At 38.7% G+C, this 16,857-nt stretch overlaps 1 protein-coding gene across 1 annotated transcript in view; it reads left to right on the forward strand.

Moving 5' to 3' along the window:
- Positions 1-16,857, forward strand: part of Dcbld1 (discoidin, CUB and LCCL domain containing 1) — a 65,818-nt gene that overhangs the window by 24,030 nt on the left and 24,931 nt on the right. The window contains exons 4-5 of the mRNA XM_070015308.1: positions 12,017-12,151; positions 14,187-14,238. Coding sequence (XP_069871409.1) covers positions 12,017-12,151; positions 14,187-14,238 — 187 coding nt within the window. The remainder of the gene's footprint in view (positions 1-12,016; positions 12,152-14,186; positions 14,239-16,857) is intronic.

Consider the following 16,857-nt stretch of genomic DNA (forward strand, 5'->3'; position numbering starts at 1 on the left):
TATGGAATTACTCTGTCAGGGTCAAGGTGGTGTTTTTCATATGGTTGGTTGCAATTTTTTAAACTAGACTTGATTTAAATAGGAAAAATAACACCTAAGGGATGCTTAAGACTCCTGGATGTACTTGCTGTTAAGTTACCTCTGATAAACAAATGTGTATTAACTTAGAAAGACAACCTAAGCTAGGAGATTTCATTCAGGTTACAAGGAAGGGACCAAGTATTAGAATGCCAGTGAGGCCAGTGCTATACCACCAGAAATGGCTTTCCACCCTGTCAGGAGAAGCATCCACCCTGCTTTGAAGATGGGCAGTTAATTCTACCTGCTCACTGTGCAGTGAAGGAATCAGAGCAGCTAAAACAAGGAACACAAGTGGCTTGTCTCCACCCAGCGTTTTCTAGCAATTTCCAGTTATGCAAAAAGGAAGAAAAGAATGGAATTAAGGACATATCTCAAATTGTGTTTCAAGATGGCTTTAGCTGCTTCAGAGTTCTGTCCTCTACATAAGGTTCTTGCGTTTTCAAGATTTGGACTCCTGTTTTGGGGAGGTTGGGGTTTTTGTTGTTGTTGTTGTTCTTTTTTTTAACCAGATCTCACTATGTGGTCTTGGCAGACTGGCCTCAAACTTGCTTTGTCAGCCTCCCAAGTGCTAAAATTACAGGCATGCACTACCATACCATGGTTAAAATTTGGACTTCTCACTAGGTAATTGGTAATGAATTATGATTCATTTTTAGCAATGAAGTCAATTACATTTTTATTTCTCTTCAATGTTTATTTATATAAAGTTATGCTTACATTCTAATAGAATCCATGTTCATAGAAATGAACACATTCATTGTCTATTATATACCTAGCACGCACTTGACCCCTTTTTGTTTTCTAAAATCCCCACATCAACATTGGAGAAAATATTAATTTGTTTTTGTAGATAAATGGGGATACAATGAGATCAGTAAACATGCCTAGCTGGCTCACACGCTAGCTAGTTCAAGGTGAGGTTCTTCATGACTCCCAAGACTCCTATTTCAGTTGCTCTTTACTTCCAGCTCCAATACCCAGAGAAAGCCATTGAATTACCACCTTCTTAGGTCGGCCAATTCTTTATTATGTTATTTTATTATTTTTTTTTTGCGTAGAACAGAAGGAGTAAGTAGTGTTTTTAGTTGGGGATGTTACTAAGATAAAATATTTAAAGATGCTCAAGAGTCTCTCATTTGTGTCTTTTAAGGATTTCCTTTGATTGGAAGCAATAACCAAACCTGTACTTTAACTGAATTAAAGTAGTTTCCTGGTCAGTTTCAACTTCCCCAAGTGGAGAAGGCAGAAGTCCTTTGTCTGCCTGTGATTTCAGTTCAGGGAGTGAGCAGTTCTGTGAGCTGGCTGCTGTCCAGCCCTTGGGGAAGGGGAGAGAGAGGAAGGAGAGGCTTCTCTGTAGTCATGTGGCCACAGGATCTGTAAGGTGGTGGAGGTTGGGCCCCTAATGCCAGTGGAGGATCCAGGAATCCACAGCTACTTAGAGAATGCCCATTGACATGGAGCATCTTCTGTAATTCTAACAGTTGGGGGTGGGGTTCAGACAGCTGAGTTTTCATTAACCAGCTAATTGTTAAAACTCACAGAGCAAAAGTCCTTAAGACTCAAAGCTCACAGCATTTTGAATGTCAAGTTCATGTTTTGGAAAAGATTAATGTTTTCTGGCAAGTGTTTGCAAGCTTTGCCAAGAGTGGCCATACTTGAAATGTGGTTACATTAATCCCTGTGACTATGCCAAGTGGCCCAGTATCTATCCATCATTGTATAGTTAAGTAGTAGTTGTTTATCCCCCTGCCAATTTTAAGAGTTTGGTGTATATACTCGGGGAATTTTGAAAATTCACATTCTTGTTAACAAAATGAATATAGAATTACTCAGATATAGCCTGCTGAGCCAGACACAGGTGGCCTAACTACCCAGGAGGCTGAGATCTAAGGATGTTGGTTTGAAGCCAGGATGGGCAGGAAAGTATATGAGACTTTTATCTCCACTAAATTACCAGCCCTGGGTTTATTGTCCTTCTGTTTGCTGTGTATTACAACTATGGCTGACTTTTTGGATTCAAATACTGAGAAGTATATTAGAAACTGAAAATACATTCAATCTCTTTAAGGACAAAAAAAAGTTATTGAAGCCCAGTGTTAGCGCCTCATGCCTATAATCCTACTTACTCAGGAGACTGAGATCCAGAGGACACAAAAGTTCTCAAGAAGTCACCAAAATGACCAACAAAGGCTAGAGATGTGGTTGAAGTGATAGAGTTCCAGCTGAGTAAGCAAGCCTTGCAAGTATGCTGAATTTAAGCCCTGTGCTTCCATACTAGAAGAAAATGAAAATAAAAGTCATTGAAGATACTTTTAAACATCAATTTGACTTAAAAATATATTTATTATTACTGTAAAGGTAATGTACAATGGGGTGACAGTTACATAAGTCACATAAAGAATGCATTTCTTTTTGAACAATGTCACCCAAATATATTAAGAAAATTTAGGTACATCATTTATACACTGAGATCCTATGTGTTATTATCATGGCAAAATTGCTAGAGATACACTTTGCTTAGCAGATATTGTTTTTGCTATAACTAAGGGAATTCTGATTTCTTATTGAAGACATCAAAGTAATTGATATTCCCTTCAAAAGAAACAGCACTGTCTCCTTTTTTAGGTCAGCCAGGAAGCATTTAGTTGTTATACCCTCTCAGCCTTCTTTAACCGAGGGTAGTTCTATCAGTCTGTCTTCATCTTCTGCACAGTTTAAAGCAGCTCAGTTATTTTGTTACAATGTCTGTCAGTTTAGGTTTGTTTTATGTTCTTTTGTACTATCATAAAAATAATCTTAAAAGATTTGCTTATAGTAATCTTCAACATCAGAAATTTTGAGATCACATAGGTACTCCCAGAGTGGAAATGAAATCTGCATTACATTTTCTTTTTTTTTTTTTTTTTTAATTTTATTTTATTTTATTTGAGAACATACTGTACAGAGGGGTTACAATTACATTGGCAGGATAATGCATACATTTCTTACCAAGCATTGCAGCCTCCTCCTTTGTTTACCCTTCACCTCCCTTCCCAGCCTCCCCCCTCCCCCCCCCACCCAATCATACCCCCCTCCCCCCCCAACACCAACATTGTAAAGCTTGCTTTGACATGACATTTTGTAATTCTCCTTGCATTACATTTTCTTTGCCTGCATTTTCAGTTTTGTCAGGTGGCCTATTTTTTTGTGCATTTCAAAGATGCAACGTTTTAAGTTGTTTCAAGCTATAGTATCTTTCCCTACCAATTCTTTGCTGTCAAGCAGATAAATGTAATGGGAGACTTTGAATAGACTCAAATGGAAGGTGATACCTTCTTTTCAGAAGATAATTACGATAAATCCGTTCATCTATGTTTGGTCACATAGAGAAACTGATGAAGGTTATCAAGTCTGTTCTCTTATCCCCAACTTCTGCTCCCTGTCTCCCTCCCTCCAGTTCCCAGTCCAGGGGACTTTTTAATGTCTGGCAACTCCAAACTCCTTCCTCTATGTTCATCCTCACTTTCTTTTAGACTTTCAGCACAATACCAATTTCAGGTTAAGATTTTGTGGGGAGTGAATATTAAGAGTGTTTTGCTTTTTTTAATTATTTTTTTTTGCCCAGGCTAGCCTTGAACTCACAATCCTTCTGCCTCAGTTTCCCAAGTGCTGTGAGTACAGGCATGTATCCCCACACCTGGGGTGCCTTTTATTCATCCTTTATCTGCTGAGGCATAGTTTAGTTTTATGGTTGCAGATGTGCAGATGCTCAGTCAATATTTAGCCAATCAGATTGTATGTTGCTTCATTTTTAGCAAACGTAATAGAAAAATCTGGATTCTTACAAAAGATAAAGTAACATAGCCTTGTTCATGCTACATAGGGAGATTAATCATAAGGCTTTTCTATCTATAGCTATCCTCCCTGCATTTAATGACACAATTCCATACAATTTTAGGAAAAGGCTATGAAATGGAGCAGAAGTTCTTGTGACTGAGCACTCATCTGTGTACAATGCACTTGGCTCAGTACCTGACTTACAAATTCTTTTTACCCCCTCAATAGTTCTGTGTGATAGATCCTATTACTAGCCACTGCACACAAGGAAACTGAAGCTCAAATAGGTCAAGTAACTAGCTTAAGATCACTTAGCAAGATTTAAGATTCAAGTGGGCCATTTGACTCCATAGATCCTCCTTTTAATTAAGCACTGTACTATCCTGATTCAGTGTGGTGAAAGTTATCTGATCTCTTGGTGTGAGAATAAATTATAGCTCTTGTTTGTCTGTTGGTTGCTGGGGAAAAAAAATAAGAAACTTCTCTGGACTTCCTTCTAGGGATATCCTAATAATAAAATGGACTCTGAGAAATCACTTGTTTATAGAGTACTGGTATAAATTGAAAGTTTAAAAATGCTTTCTTGTGAAAATACTATGAGGACGTAGAGTAGTCAGTGGTAGAATGATTTGCTAAATGATTTGCACTGTAGGAAAATCAGGAAGTTCCAGAATTGTTCTCCTACATTTCCTGTACCTCCTCCTCCACCCTTAGATTTTATCCATCATTGTCTGTGACTTGGAAGTACAGTGATATGGGAAAAGTAGGAAATAAGAATGAATTTTGATTCATAATCACAACAGTTCCCTGAATATTTTTAAATGATACATATCTGACATACTGCAATAGGATTTAATCATTATGCCTCTTGATTAATTTTAAGTCTTTTTTGTTGTTGTTGTTGTTGTTGTCAGTCATGGGGCTTGAACTCTGGGCCTGGGCGCTGTTTCTCAGCTCTTCAGCTCAAGGCTAGCACTCTACCACATGAGCCACAGCGCCACTTCTGTCTTTTTCTGCTTATGTGGTGCTGAGGAATCGAACCCAGGGCCTCATGCATACAAGGCAAGCACTCTACCTCTGAGCCACCTTCCCAGCCCCTAATTTTAAGTCTTAAAGGGAGAAAATCACAAGATCCAGAGGCTAGGTTTTTTAAAGAGTTTATGTTACTCAGACACGTGGAATAGAAATTGCTAAAAGGTATAAAAATACAAAACCCTTCAAAGGTAGTATCCACCAGAATGTTCCACTCTAAGTATTTCATTAACATAAGCATAGGTCTTCAGAAGAAAAACTATTAGCTTTCTCTTCCTTTCTCCCAAATACTTCCCTAGAGAACACTGTGATTGTTTCAATAATTGTCACCCTTTGTTAAGGAGAGAAGTAATGGTTTGGGTAGTTGTGTTGCTGGGTCTGGAGGTACTTCTCACCCTGGTTCACCAGCTGGGAGGAAAGCCACATCTTTGACTAGGAATCAGTTTGGTTCATTTATCATCTGTCACACAGATTTTTGTCTGGGAACCAGAGACAAAATCCTCCAGGGATACCACTTACATTGCTGCGTGACTATGGTTTTAATGGCACGTTCTGGAGTATCCTTTTTTGATGCTAATTTTCTTCCTTTTCAAGGAAAATGGCCCTGAAAGTTCTTCAATTTTATACAATGACTCTACTGCAATTAGCAAGCCAGGACAAACATTGCAATTTGACTGCAGAGAAAAACCAGATGGAAATGGGCTCAAATGTAATGGCATTTGTAGCTTCCCCATTCTTGGGGATTGTTTCATCAAATCCCTAAGCATAAAGCTGACACCTGGGTACATTTCTGGCAGCCGATACTGTGCCATGTGGCTGGTACTGCACAGCATTTTCAAGAAGGGTCCTTGAGGCACATTCTTACCTGTCATGAGAAATTGCAATCAAGTTTCTGGAGGAAATCAATATGGTTAATGAGGGGTTTAGGACATTTTCATTGTTCTTTTAATTACTTGAAAAGCCTCTCAGGAGTTAGGTTTTCATTTGATGTTTCTGTGTTCAGTTGTTCTTTTTATTTTATTATTTTTTTTAAGCCACTGGCAGTGTGGTTATGAAGGTGGAGGGGTTTCTCTGCTTTGCTTTTTTAGTGTTATTCAGAATAACAGTTTTTAAACAAGTCCCTTTCCCAGATGAAAGGATAATTTAGTTTCATTGGCTTCCAAGATCAAAACCACGTACCTACCTGAAATGAAGCGGGAATTGTCTTAGCTAGACTTTAATGTCAGAGTCCTGGGCAGTCTGTGGAGAATGGAGAAGCACCATAAATTGCTACAAAGAGTTTGTCAGAGAATCAAGAGGATTCTTGACTTGGCTAGGAGAAGGCAGTTTATTTTTCCTTCTAGGACAGCTCTTTTAGTCATGCATGGGAAAATAAAGGATTCCCCTGTTCAGCTGCTTGATGGAACAGTAGCCCCAAATGGAATGTTTTGGGAGGACCTGGCTACTGTACTCAGAGAAAGCGGCTCCTGTGGTTCCTGGCTCTTTATTCCTTTTGTCCAAGGAATCAGTTGATTGTGTGCTAAATGTTGTCTCATGTCTGGTGCCAAATGCCACAACATGTTCCTTTGGTGTCACTGAATGTCTTCCCACGATCTGAGGTGCCAACTACATTCCATAAAAGGTTAAAGTATTTCTTCTTTCTTAACTTTTTTTCAGCCTAGCTAATGAACTTCTTGCCTCAGTCCAGTGGGAATTTGTGACTGCAAAGTAAGACAGAACCTGACTCTCAAGGATGTAGATGAGGGAATGTGGGAAGTTAGATAACACAGTCTTGGTGCCTCAAAACATGCAGCAAACGATTTTGAAAAGTGTGAGCTCTCCATCTAGAGAAGGGATGGAGTTCTTTCTAACTTTGAATTGAGACAGATTTGCCCATGCAGAAACCTTGCTTGTCCAGTGAATCTAATCTTTGTCAGCATTAGATGTCACCAAACATTACTTAGGTTTCCAATGAAATGTATCCTCATTAATGTTTAAGTATACTATTAGACTTCCTAAAAGCCAAGATAGAAGGTTCTGACAGGGAAGCATAGACAATAAGTGTCACATATCAGGTCTGTGTTCTGAGAAATGGTCTTTAAATACTTTGCCATTGAGTGAAGCCCAGCTTGGCATCTTGATCATAATGGGACTTAAGAAAGTGTTGCCAATGTGACATAGCATACTATCTTACAGTAAACATGTTTTGTGTATAAATAAAAGCAATGATCAAAAATAAAAATGTAATGTAGCAAACTAGTGACACAGGCATACATTATTAAAGATTATGTCCTGTACATAAATGTATGTGCTGTATTTTCATACTGCTGACATGTAGGAAGTTTATTCATACTAGCACCACCACAACACATGAGTGCTATGACATTATCGTTTTTATTTAATGAGACCATTGGAATGATTACAATGCATTAATAATCAGAATGTATGCAATTCATGACTTTGTATCATTTTGTGAAGAAAGAATATCACCCTCAAAGGAATCTGGCTGAAGCACCGCTTAGGACCGACACCAGGGTCTTTCAGTGGTTTCCCAGTATTAGTTTTCCCTCTCACTTCCAGTTGCATTATTCTTGTTTTTTTTGTTTTTTTTTTTTTTTACCCCTTTTCCCTTTTAACTCTGGGAATGTAGTTATTAACTTGCAGTCAATGAAAAGGAGTCTGCATTTATCAAGTCTCAAGACAGGTGATAATTTGTGTGTTTTGCCCCAGGCAATACCACAGCCAGTGCTCTACTTCTGTCCCCACCCCAGGCTAGGGCTTCTTCCTGCTGGAGTGACTTTTAAGAATGACACATACAAGGGGGAGGGCATATGCCATTTCCTCCGTTACAGTTTTGCACCATACTGGTAAGAGTGTAAGATTCTTACAGACAGATTACCGTCTGGAAGGCAAGAATAATTAAAGGTGAATGTGTTTACCCTTTTTTTCCCCCCTTTGAACTTCTTCCATAAGTATTTACATGTCTATTTTAACTTCAGGAAGATGAAGATTTACTGCATTTATGTCTAGGGAATAAAATATATTGCACAATTTCATGTGATGATATGCAGTCTTATCAATAAGTATACTTTTTCCTATTTTTCTTTTTTCTCACTCTCTTTCTTTCTCTCCTTTTTTTGTGCTAGTACTAGGTCTTGAACTCTGGGCCAAGGCACTATCCCTTAGGAAGGCATTATCTCAAGTTGGAGCTCTACTACTTATGAACAAAGCTTTTGCTGGTGATTGTATCTGATCCTCAGATTTCAGCCTCCTGAGTAGCTTGGATTACAGGTGTGAGCCAGGATTGCCTGGCACATATCCTTTTAACTCTTCCATAAAATTAAGACAAAGTCTCACTGGTTATCAATGTAAACTTTCTTGCCTCAGTTTTTGTCTGAGCCCACTGGAATACTATATAGAAAATGAGACAGAGACTAGTATAAATATGATTTGAAGAGGAGCAAGTAGACAAATATAGAAGTGGGTAATTCTGAGTAGAAAATATTTTAATGTATTAATAGCCAACAAGTGATGAGTTATTTCAGTTTTATCCTTTTGTTTCTATAGCAAGTATCTTCACTTTATCTGTGCAAAGAGCAGAAAAAGGCATGTCAAACACAGGAAAAGCATAACAATCTGACTTTAAGACTTGCAGAAATGCTTCTGATTATGAAGAAAAAGATTTCATCTGAATTGTTTATCCACACTACTTACAAGCATTACTAAGATTGGAAAGATTTCATATTATCCATTAAACCAGTTACTCATATCTTCACATCTGTCTTCTTGACATCTCTATGGTATTTTAAAGTGACAAAATTTTATTTATTTATTTGTTTGTTTGTTTGTTTAATTTATGCCAGTTTTGGCTTGAACTCAGGGCCTGGGCGCTCTCCCTGAGTGCTCTACCACTTGAGCCACAACTCCACAGCTTTTTTGGTGCTTAATTGGATATAAAAGTCTCATGGACTTTCCTACCTGGCCTGGCTTCAAACTGCAGTCCTCAGATCTCAACCTCCTGAGTAGGATTACAGATGTGATCCAACTCTTCCTGGATAATTCTAAATATTTTGTGTATCTTTTTATTTGGGTGTGGCTTTTATAAACTGTTGTAAGTAGAAAACATTTCAATTCAGTTGAAGCAATATTCGGAAAGCAAAGGCTACAGAGTACCATACAATCTACTAGAGACAAATAAATGTATGGATATAAAACTTTCTTGCCTCACAGAACAAAGACATTTGTGTAATTTGTTTTTCTTTTTGGTGAACTTGGGGCCTGAGCGCCATCCCTGAGCTCTTTTTTGCTCAAGGTTAGTGCTCTACCACTTTGAGCTACAGCTCCACTTCCGGTTTTCTGGTGATTAATTGGAAATAGGAGTCTCACAGACTTTCCTGACTGAGCTGGTTTTGATCCTCAAATCTCAGCCTCCTGAGTAGCTAGGATCACAGGTGTGAGCCACCAGTACCTGGCTCATTTGTTTGTTTTTACATGTATTAAGTCCTATTTAACGAGCACTTATTGCTCTCAATTTGTGCTACATGTACTATTCTAAGTAATTTGCAAATATTATTAGCTCATTCAAGTAATTATGTATAATGTGGTTTCAAAAGAGAGAAGTTATACTATAGGTTATACTATATAAGTTATACTATATAGATTATACTATATTTTAGGAATAGGAGGCAACAGAGGTTTGAGAATGAGCACTTGGTACTTCTTACTGTCACATCTTTGGAATCTGAAACCTGGACAAAGATAAATTCTTCCTACCAGGAGAGCAGTGCTTAGTTGGGTTCATGATCTTCTCCTGAGTAATATACAGTTTGATTTTTTTTAAGTGGGTTCTTGTTAGTATAGCTAAGTTTTATTCATATTGAGCTGCAATGGTCTTGTCTTTTCTTCCTCCTCCTCTTTCCTTTTGCCAGTTACTGTTATTTTTGCTTTTGACCATCTCCAAACTGTTTGTAGAGAAGTTGATGAAGAATACTGCTTTCTAAAACATACTTGTGATGAGATTATGGTGCATACATCCAGACTTTTACTTGAGTGGTCTAAGGAAATGTTTTTATTGTTTAAACTTAGGGCTTCACATACTTGATAGGCCCATGCTTCACCATGTAAGCCATACCAACAGCCCTTTTGGCTTCAGTTATTTTTCAGATAAGGTCTTACATTTCTTTCCAGGACCAGACTCAGACAACAGCCCACCTGCTTACATGTCCTGCTTAGCTTGGACAACATGTGTATACTCTCATACCAACTTAATGATTGAGATGAGGTCTTGCTATTGCTGTTTTGGGGGAAGGGTCAGGGGGGTTGGCCTTGAACCTCAGCCACTTTTTTTTTTAAAGCTCTAAATCAAAATTCACCCTTTAAAAGTTTATTGAGATTTCTATCACTTTTCAAGCAACTTTCTCTGGAAGCCATGTTATTTAATTTAATTTAATTAATTTATTTATTTTTGGGTCCGGTCGTAGGGCCTGAACTCTGGGCCTGGGCACTGTCCCCCAGCTCTTCACCTCAAGGCTAGCACTCTACCACTTGAGCCACAGCGCCACTTCCGGCTTTTTTTCTTTTTGCTTATGTGGTGCTGAGGAATTGAACCCAGGGCCTCAGGCATGCAAGGAATGCCCTGTACCACTGAGCCACCTTCCCAGCCCCACCATGTTATTTTATACTCTTTTTTTTTTTTTTTTTTTAGTCAGTTGTGGGGCTTGAACTCTGGGCTTGGGCACTGTCCATGGGCTCTTCAGCTCAAGACGAGCACTCTACCACTTAAGACAAAGCACTACTTCTGGTTTTCTAGTGGTTTATTGGAGGTCTCATGGAGTTTCCTGCCCGGGCTGGCTTTGAACCTCGATCCTCAGATCTCAGCCTCCTGAGTAGCTAGGATTACAGGCGTGAGCCACCAGCACGGGCTTTATTTTATACTCTTTTTTTTGGTCCGGTCCTGAAGCCTGAACTCTGGGCCTGGGCGCTGTCCCTCAGCTCTTCAGCTCAAGGCTAGTACTCTACCACTTGAGCCACAGCGCCACTTCTGGCTTTTTTTTTCTTTTTGCTTATGTGGTGCTGAGGAATCAAACCCCGGGCCTGATGCATGCAAGGCAAGTGCTCTACCACTGAGCCACCTTCCCAGCCCTATTTTATACTCTGAACTGCAAGGTAAAGTTTCTTTTACACATTCAAATATATTATGTGGGTTCAGCGGCAGTTAGTATAAGTAAAGGAAGCATGATGTATGTGAGACTTGTACATAAGGCAATATTTTCATTCTTGACTTCCTTCTACTTCACATTTCTTTGAGCAAATTTATTTATTTATTTATGTGTTTATTTTTAACTTTTTTTGCCAGTCCTGGGACTTGAAATCTGGGCCTAGGTGCAAAACTTCCAAACTTCTTTTGCTCTACTGCTTGAACCACAGCTCAAGAGTTGTGAGATTAAAGTCTCATGGGATTTCCTGCCTGGACTGGCTTTGAACCATGATCCTCACATCTCAGCTTCCTGAGTAGCTAGGATTACAAGTATGAGCCACTAGCACCCAGAGGTAGTTTTTAATTTAATTAATTTGCTTCATTTTTTTATAAAGGTGATAAACACGGGACTTACAATTATATGCATCAGGTAATGAGTACATTTCATTTTGTAGTGTCCTCTATTTCTTTACTCTCTCCCAGTACCTCCCTCACATCTCCACCCATGAGTTGTATAGTTTGAGAAAATTTAAAAAGGACATTACTATATCTTTTCTGTGATAAAATTTTCTGTACTACCTAATCTATTTGACCTTTGCAAGTTGGTCTTCTCTTTCCAAGATCAAAGCCTAACTCTTCTGTTGTTCATACATAATCAACTAGCTCCAATCTATTGTTTATCTAGACTAAGCCACTCCTTGCCTCCATCTTGATTTGCAGTCCAACAACAGATCAGTCATAAATTATTAGGTGCAGTGTCAAGCAAAACCCTAGATGGAGAAGGATTAGTCTTATTTATATATTTGTTTATATATATGATAAGCATGAACTCTCAGGAAAAACATTGCCACCTAACAATTCTTTGTGTTGATATAAATTTTGAAGTGTGCCACAAATGTGCTTTGTTTCTAGGTCCATATTGTGGAAGTATGACCGTTCCCAAGGAACTCAGGCTGAATACAAATGAAGTAACTGTTCGCTTTGAGAGTGGATCCCACATTTCTGGTCGGGGCTTTTTACTCACCTATGCCAGCAGCGACCATCCAGGTATAGAATTGACCCAGTTCATCGCACCCTATATGCCTAAGAATTTTTCTTGCTACTTATCACTCTCTGTAAACAGAAGTGTGATCTTAGATACAAAATTAAGATTCGAAAGGAAGAACAGTTTGTTTATAATAATTAAGCCTGAATGGAATTGTTTTGTGGCACATGGTAGATGGATCGGCTGACCTGTATCAGGTAGCTCATCTTTGGAGCTTTGCTTCTGAATTTTCCAAGGCCTGGCTGCCTCGGAAGCCGTTCCCTAGCCTCTTTCCTTGCTCAAGGAACCAATCTTTTCTGCAGTGAAAAGCTCCATCTCTACCCTAGACTTATACCAAAGCCCTAGCGTGGGAGCCATGCCCATCCCAACACAATGAGGAAGTCACAGCTACGTGGCCTCCTGACCATAGATAGAGCTGAAAGGGAATATGAACAATGACAGCCAAGGAAAGTGCAGCCTCTTGTCCTGGCCTCCTGAACTCCAGACTGATGGACATTCAACCTACTCCATATCTGTCTAGGGTCACAGAGATGTCCGAATTAGTGCTGCCAGCCCCATGGAGGCAGAAATAGTCTGGGAAATGGCTGAATCATTCATTTCCTTCGTAGCCAATCATATGTGATTGGCCAAACGGCCCATGTTTGCCATACATTGTTTTAAGGTTTATTGAAAGTGTTCCTGAAGAACTATTACATCAACATCAACAGTACAGCTTTGTTGTTGTTTATTGGGGGGTCGGTTATGGGGCTTGAACTCTGGGCCTGGGCGCTGTCCCTCAGCTCTTCAGCTCAAGATGAGCACTCTACCACTTGAGCCACAGCACCACTTCTGGTTTTCTGGTGTTTTTATTGGAGATAAGAGTCTCACGGACTTTCCTGCCTGGGCTGGCTTTGAACTGTGATCCTTAGATCTCAGCCTCCTGGGTAGCTAGGATTACAGGCACCCGGCAACAGTAGAGTATTTAGGGAACTGCAGTAGGTTTATCTTCAATAGGTTTCTTTTGCTGTTGTTGTTGTTGCTTTTGACTGTTCTGGGGCTTAAATTCTGGTCCTAGGTGCTGTCCCTGAACTTCCTTTTGCTCACGGCTAACACTCTACCAGTTGAGACACAGTGCTACCACTTCTGGCTCCTTCTGTGATTAATTGGAGATAAAAATCTCATGGACTTTTCTGCCTGGGCTGTTTCAAACGCAATCCTCAGATCTCAGACTCCTGACTAGCTAGGATTACAGATGTGAGCTACCAGCACCTGGCTATATGCATCGATTTTCATAACAGCTTAGCTTCCCCATTGCTGAATGCTGTTAATTCAGTTTTATAAATTACTGCAGAAAACCCCCATCTTTTGGTCCTGATTGATCAAGGCTGATATGTTGTTGGTGTTGGGTAAACATTTGTTCTGTACCATTGGATGTCACTGGATTAGTTGTTGAGTGAAAACATTTCTGAGAGCCTTCTGTATTGTGTTGGGCTTGTGAGAGCCTACCACAGAGCTTATATACACAATCTTTGTAGTACGTAGCAGGCAGTTAACTGTTGATTTTTTTTTTTTTTGGTCCGGTCGTAGGGCCTGAATTCTGGGCCTGGGCGCTGTCCCCCAGCTCTTCAGCTCAAGGCTAGCGCTCTACCACTTGAGCCACAGCGCCACTTCCGGTTTTTTTGCTTATGTGGTGCTGAGGAATCAAACCCAGAGCCTCAGGCATGCAAGGCAAGCGCTCTACCACTGAGCCACCTTCCCAGCCCCTAATGTTGATTTTTTTGTTGTTGTTGGAAATAGAATCCCTTATTATTAACTAGATAATAACATTGAAAACCTATACCTGGTGATAGAAAAGTTAGAAAAAGGAGCTGATTAAATACTAGAGACAGTGTTTTCAGGTTTTATTTCAAATTCAGGTTTTATTTCAAATAGAACAACTCAGATAACTAGAAAATGAACAAATGCTTAAAATTGTCTTTTTATTTAGGAAATATTTAAAGCAGGAGAACTCTATTCTCTGCTCAGTTTGTTAATTGCAACTATCTTTATTTGTGACAGATTTAATAACCTGTTTGGAACGAGGTAGCCATTATTTGAAGACTAAATTCAGGTAAATATAGGTATCAGTCATATTGTTAAACATTCTGTTTTCCTTAACGTGAAACTAAATAAAGCCCCCAATTAGTTCTTAAATTGGTGTGTGTGTGTGTGTGTGTGTGTGTGTGTGTGTGTGTGTGTGTGTATGTTTTAAAGAAAAACATTTATGTTGCTGGATTGCTGGATGCTGGTGGCTTAATCCTATAATCTTAGCTTCTCAGGAGGTTGAGAACTGAGGACCACAACTCAATGCCAGCCTGGTCAGGAAAGTCCTTGAAACTCAGCTCCAATTAACTACCAAAAAGCCAGAAGTAAAGCTCAGTAGACTTGAGCTGAAAAAGCTCAGAGACAGTACACAAGCGCTGAGTTCAAGCCCAAGAACTGGCAAAAACAAAACCCCAGACAAAAATAAAACATTCATGTTGTCACTAATGAGGAATATTTGAAATGGTGTCTTATACAACAGAAGTCAGCACGTTTTTGTCAAGGACCAGATAATAAATGTTTAGGTTTTACAAGCCCTAAGTCTCCATTGCATTGAATTATGCTATTGTAGTAAAGAAGCAAATATACATACATAATATGAAAATAAACAATTGTGGCTGTGTTACAGTAAAACTTTATTGATAAAAACAAGTTGCAGGTTGAATTTGATCCTCAGACCTCTGAATTTTACTCTATACCAATAGCCCCTAATTGAGTTCATCTTCGTGGCCTATATTTGGGAGTGACTTGTAATTCTTTCTTGGGGTAGTGGTAATGTGCATTTATTTTGTCTTTCATCCTAAAGAAAAATCTATTGAGAATAAGGAGACAAAAATTGTCATCTCAGCTTCACTTTAATTAAAAAATATACTTAGCTCTTTGACACATATTTTCTCATCTCCAAAGTAAAATAGAATAGGATTAGCAAACTTTGGCACTATTGATACTTTGGGTTGGGTAATTCTTGATCATGTAGTACTATTCTAAGCACAGTTGGACTTTTAAGGGCAACCCTGCTTTCTTATTCTCTAGATCTCTGATGTGATACCCAGGAATATCTCCAGTCATTACAAAATGTCTTCTGGTAGGCAAAAACTCGATTTGAGAACCATTAGTCTAGAGATACTGTAACTGCCAGTAACTCTTTACAATGCTTTCTTAGTGGCAGTACAGTTCTCCACACAAGTAGCTCATATGAAAGTTCCAACATGCCTACTAAGTAAACTCTGTTATATCCTGAAAACATGGGCCAGAATGGTGAAACCACTTATCGAGAGCAATATACCTAATATGTGTGCATCAGACTGTACAGCCCATGGGCTTAACTGCCTCAGACATTTGCACATTCTGAATGTGATTCTTTAGGGTTCAGAATTAACTCCAGTGTTAGCTAATATTAAGTCTAGTTAAAAAAAATGGAAGTTAAAAATGAGTAATAATTAAATGTTGCCTTGTAAAGTTACTGTTCATCCTAGTACATGCATATACACCAGCATTCTCTAAAGTTTCACCAGGTAGACCTGTGCAGTTCCAGGGCCTTTGGGTATGAATAGTCATTTTTTTTGTTCTTCTGAAGATAGGGGATATACTTGTGCTTCCTTGGTGGCTTTATGGTGCAGGTCATCTAAGCTGTAGCTCAGTCTTTAGTTTTTATTGTGTGGCTACTAATATAGTCCACAATACATCTTCCATAATTCTGGAACATGCTCTGAAAACCTTTGTAACTCATTTAGTAGCAATACTTGATTAATGTGACTTTACATTCAATTGGCAGTGGAATTGGACTAGATTAACATGTGGCTATTTGATCTCTGTATATTTTCTTTAATGCAGTTATGCCTGCTTCTGACAGAACTATTACTGTTGTTGATTAATGTGTGCAGACTCGGTGGCAAGGTCCTACATTATTGACACTGGCCATTTTCTTTTACTGAAATTCAATACAATCTTAATTCTGACCAAGAGAATTATCTCTGAGGAATTATAAGCCTGCAATAGACTACCCCATTATGTTTATTTGTTAAATCCTTGGTTGCTGCTGCAATCCTGAGACTCCAAAGATCACTAGGAAAGAATTATTTGGATAATTATTTGGGGTAATTAGCTGTTTTTATCATATAATTTGTTAAGTCAGCAAGAGGAAACTAAAAGGAAATGAAATTTAAAATAAAGACTAATTGTGGAATCTATTTGGTCTAGGACATTGTTTTTAAACAAACTGAGTAAACATCATAGAGTAGTATATACAGAAACAAAGGCACATGGCTTTCTTCAGAGCAATCCATCTTATAGCACTTTAGATTTCTGTGTGTGTTTTTAATAGATATAAGTAGCTGCCCCCATATCTTATTAATATATTGATATATTGATGCTTGAAGTAACCAGTAGTGAAGAAGTGGAATGGCAGAGCAAACATGCAATAGCAGAGACATAGAGCTAGCTGGGTAGTAGCCTGGCCACTGACCCCAATGCTCAGATCCTTCAACTATACCATGTTCTTTTTTTTGGATTAAATAGAACACATGATTAATTTTGCCTTTTTTTAACTTTTAAAAATGTGGCTACTAAAATATTTGAATTTACCTATGTGATTTCCATTATATTCATTGATAGTATAGAGGATAGAGATGTTACAGTGTGTGTAAAC

Source organism: Dipodomys merriami, unplaced genomic scaffold (genome assembly GCF_024711535.1).
Source record: "Dipodomys merriami isolate MVZ:Mamm:240054 unplaced genomic scaffold, mDipMer1.0.p SCAF_112, whole genome shotgun sequence".
Classification (NCBI taxonomy): Eukaryota; Metazoa; Chordata; class Mammalia; order Rodentia; family Heteromyidae; genus Dipodomys; species Dipodomys merriami.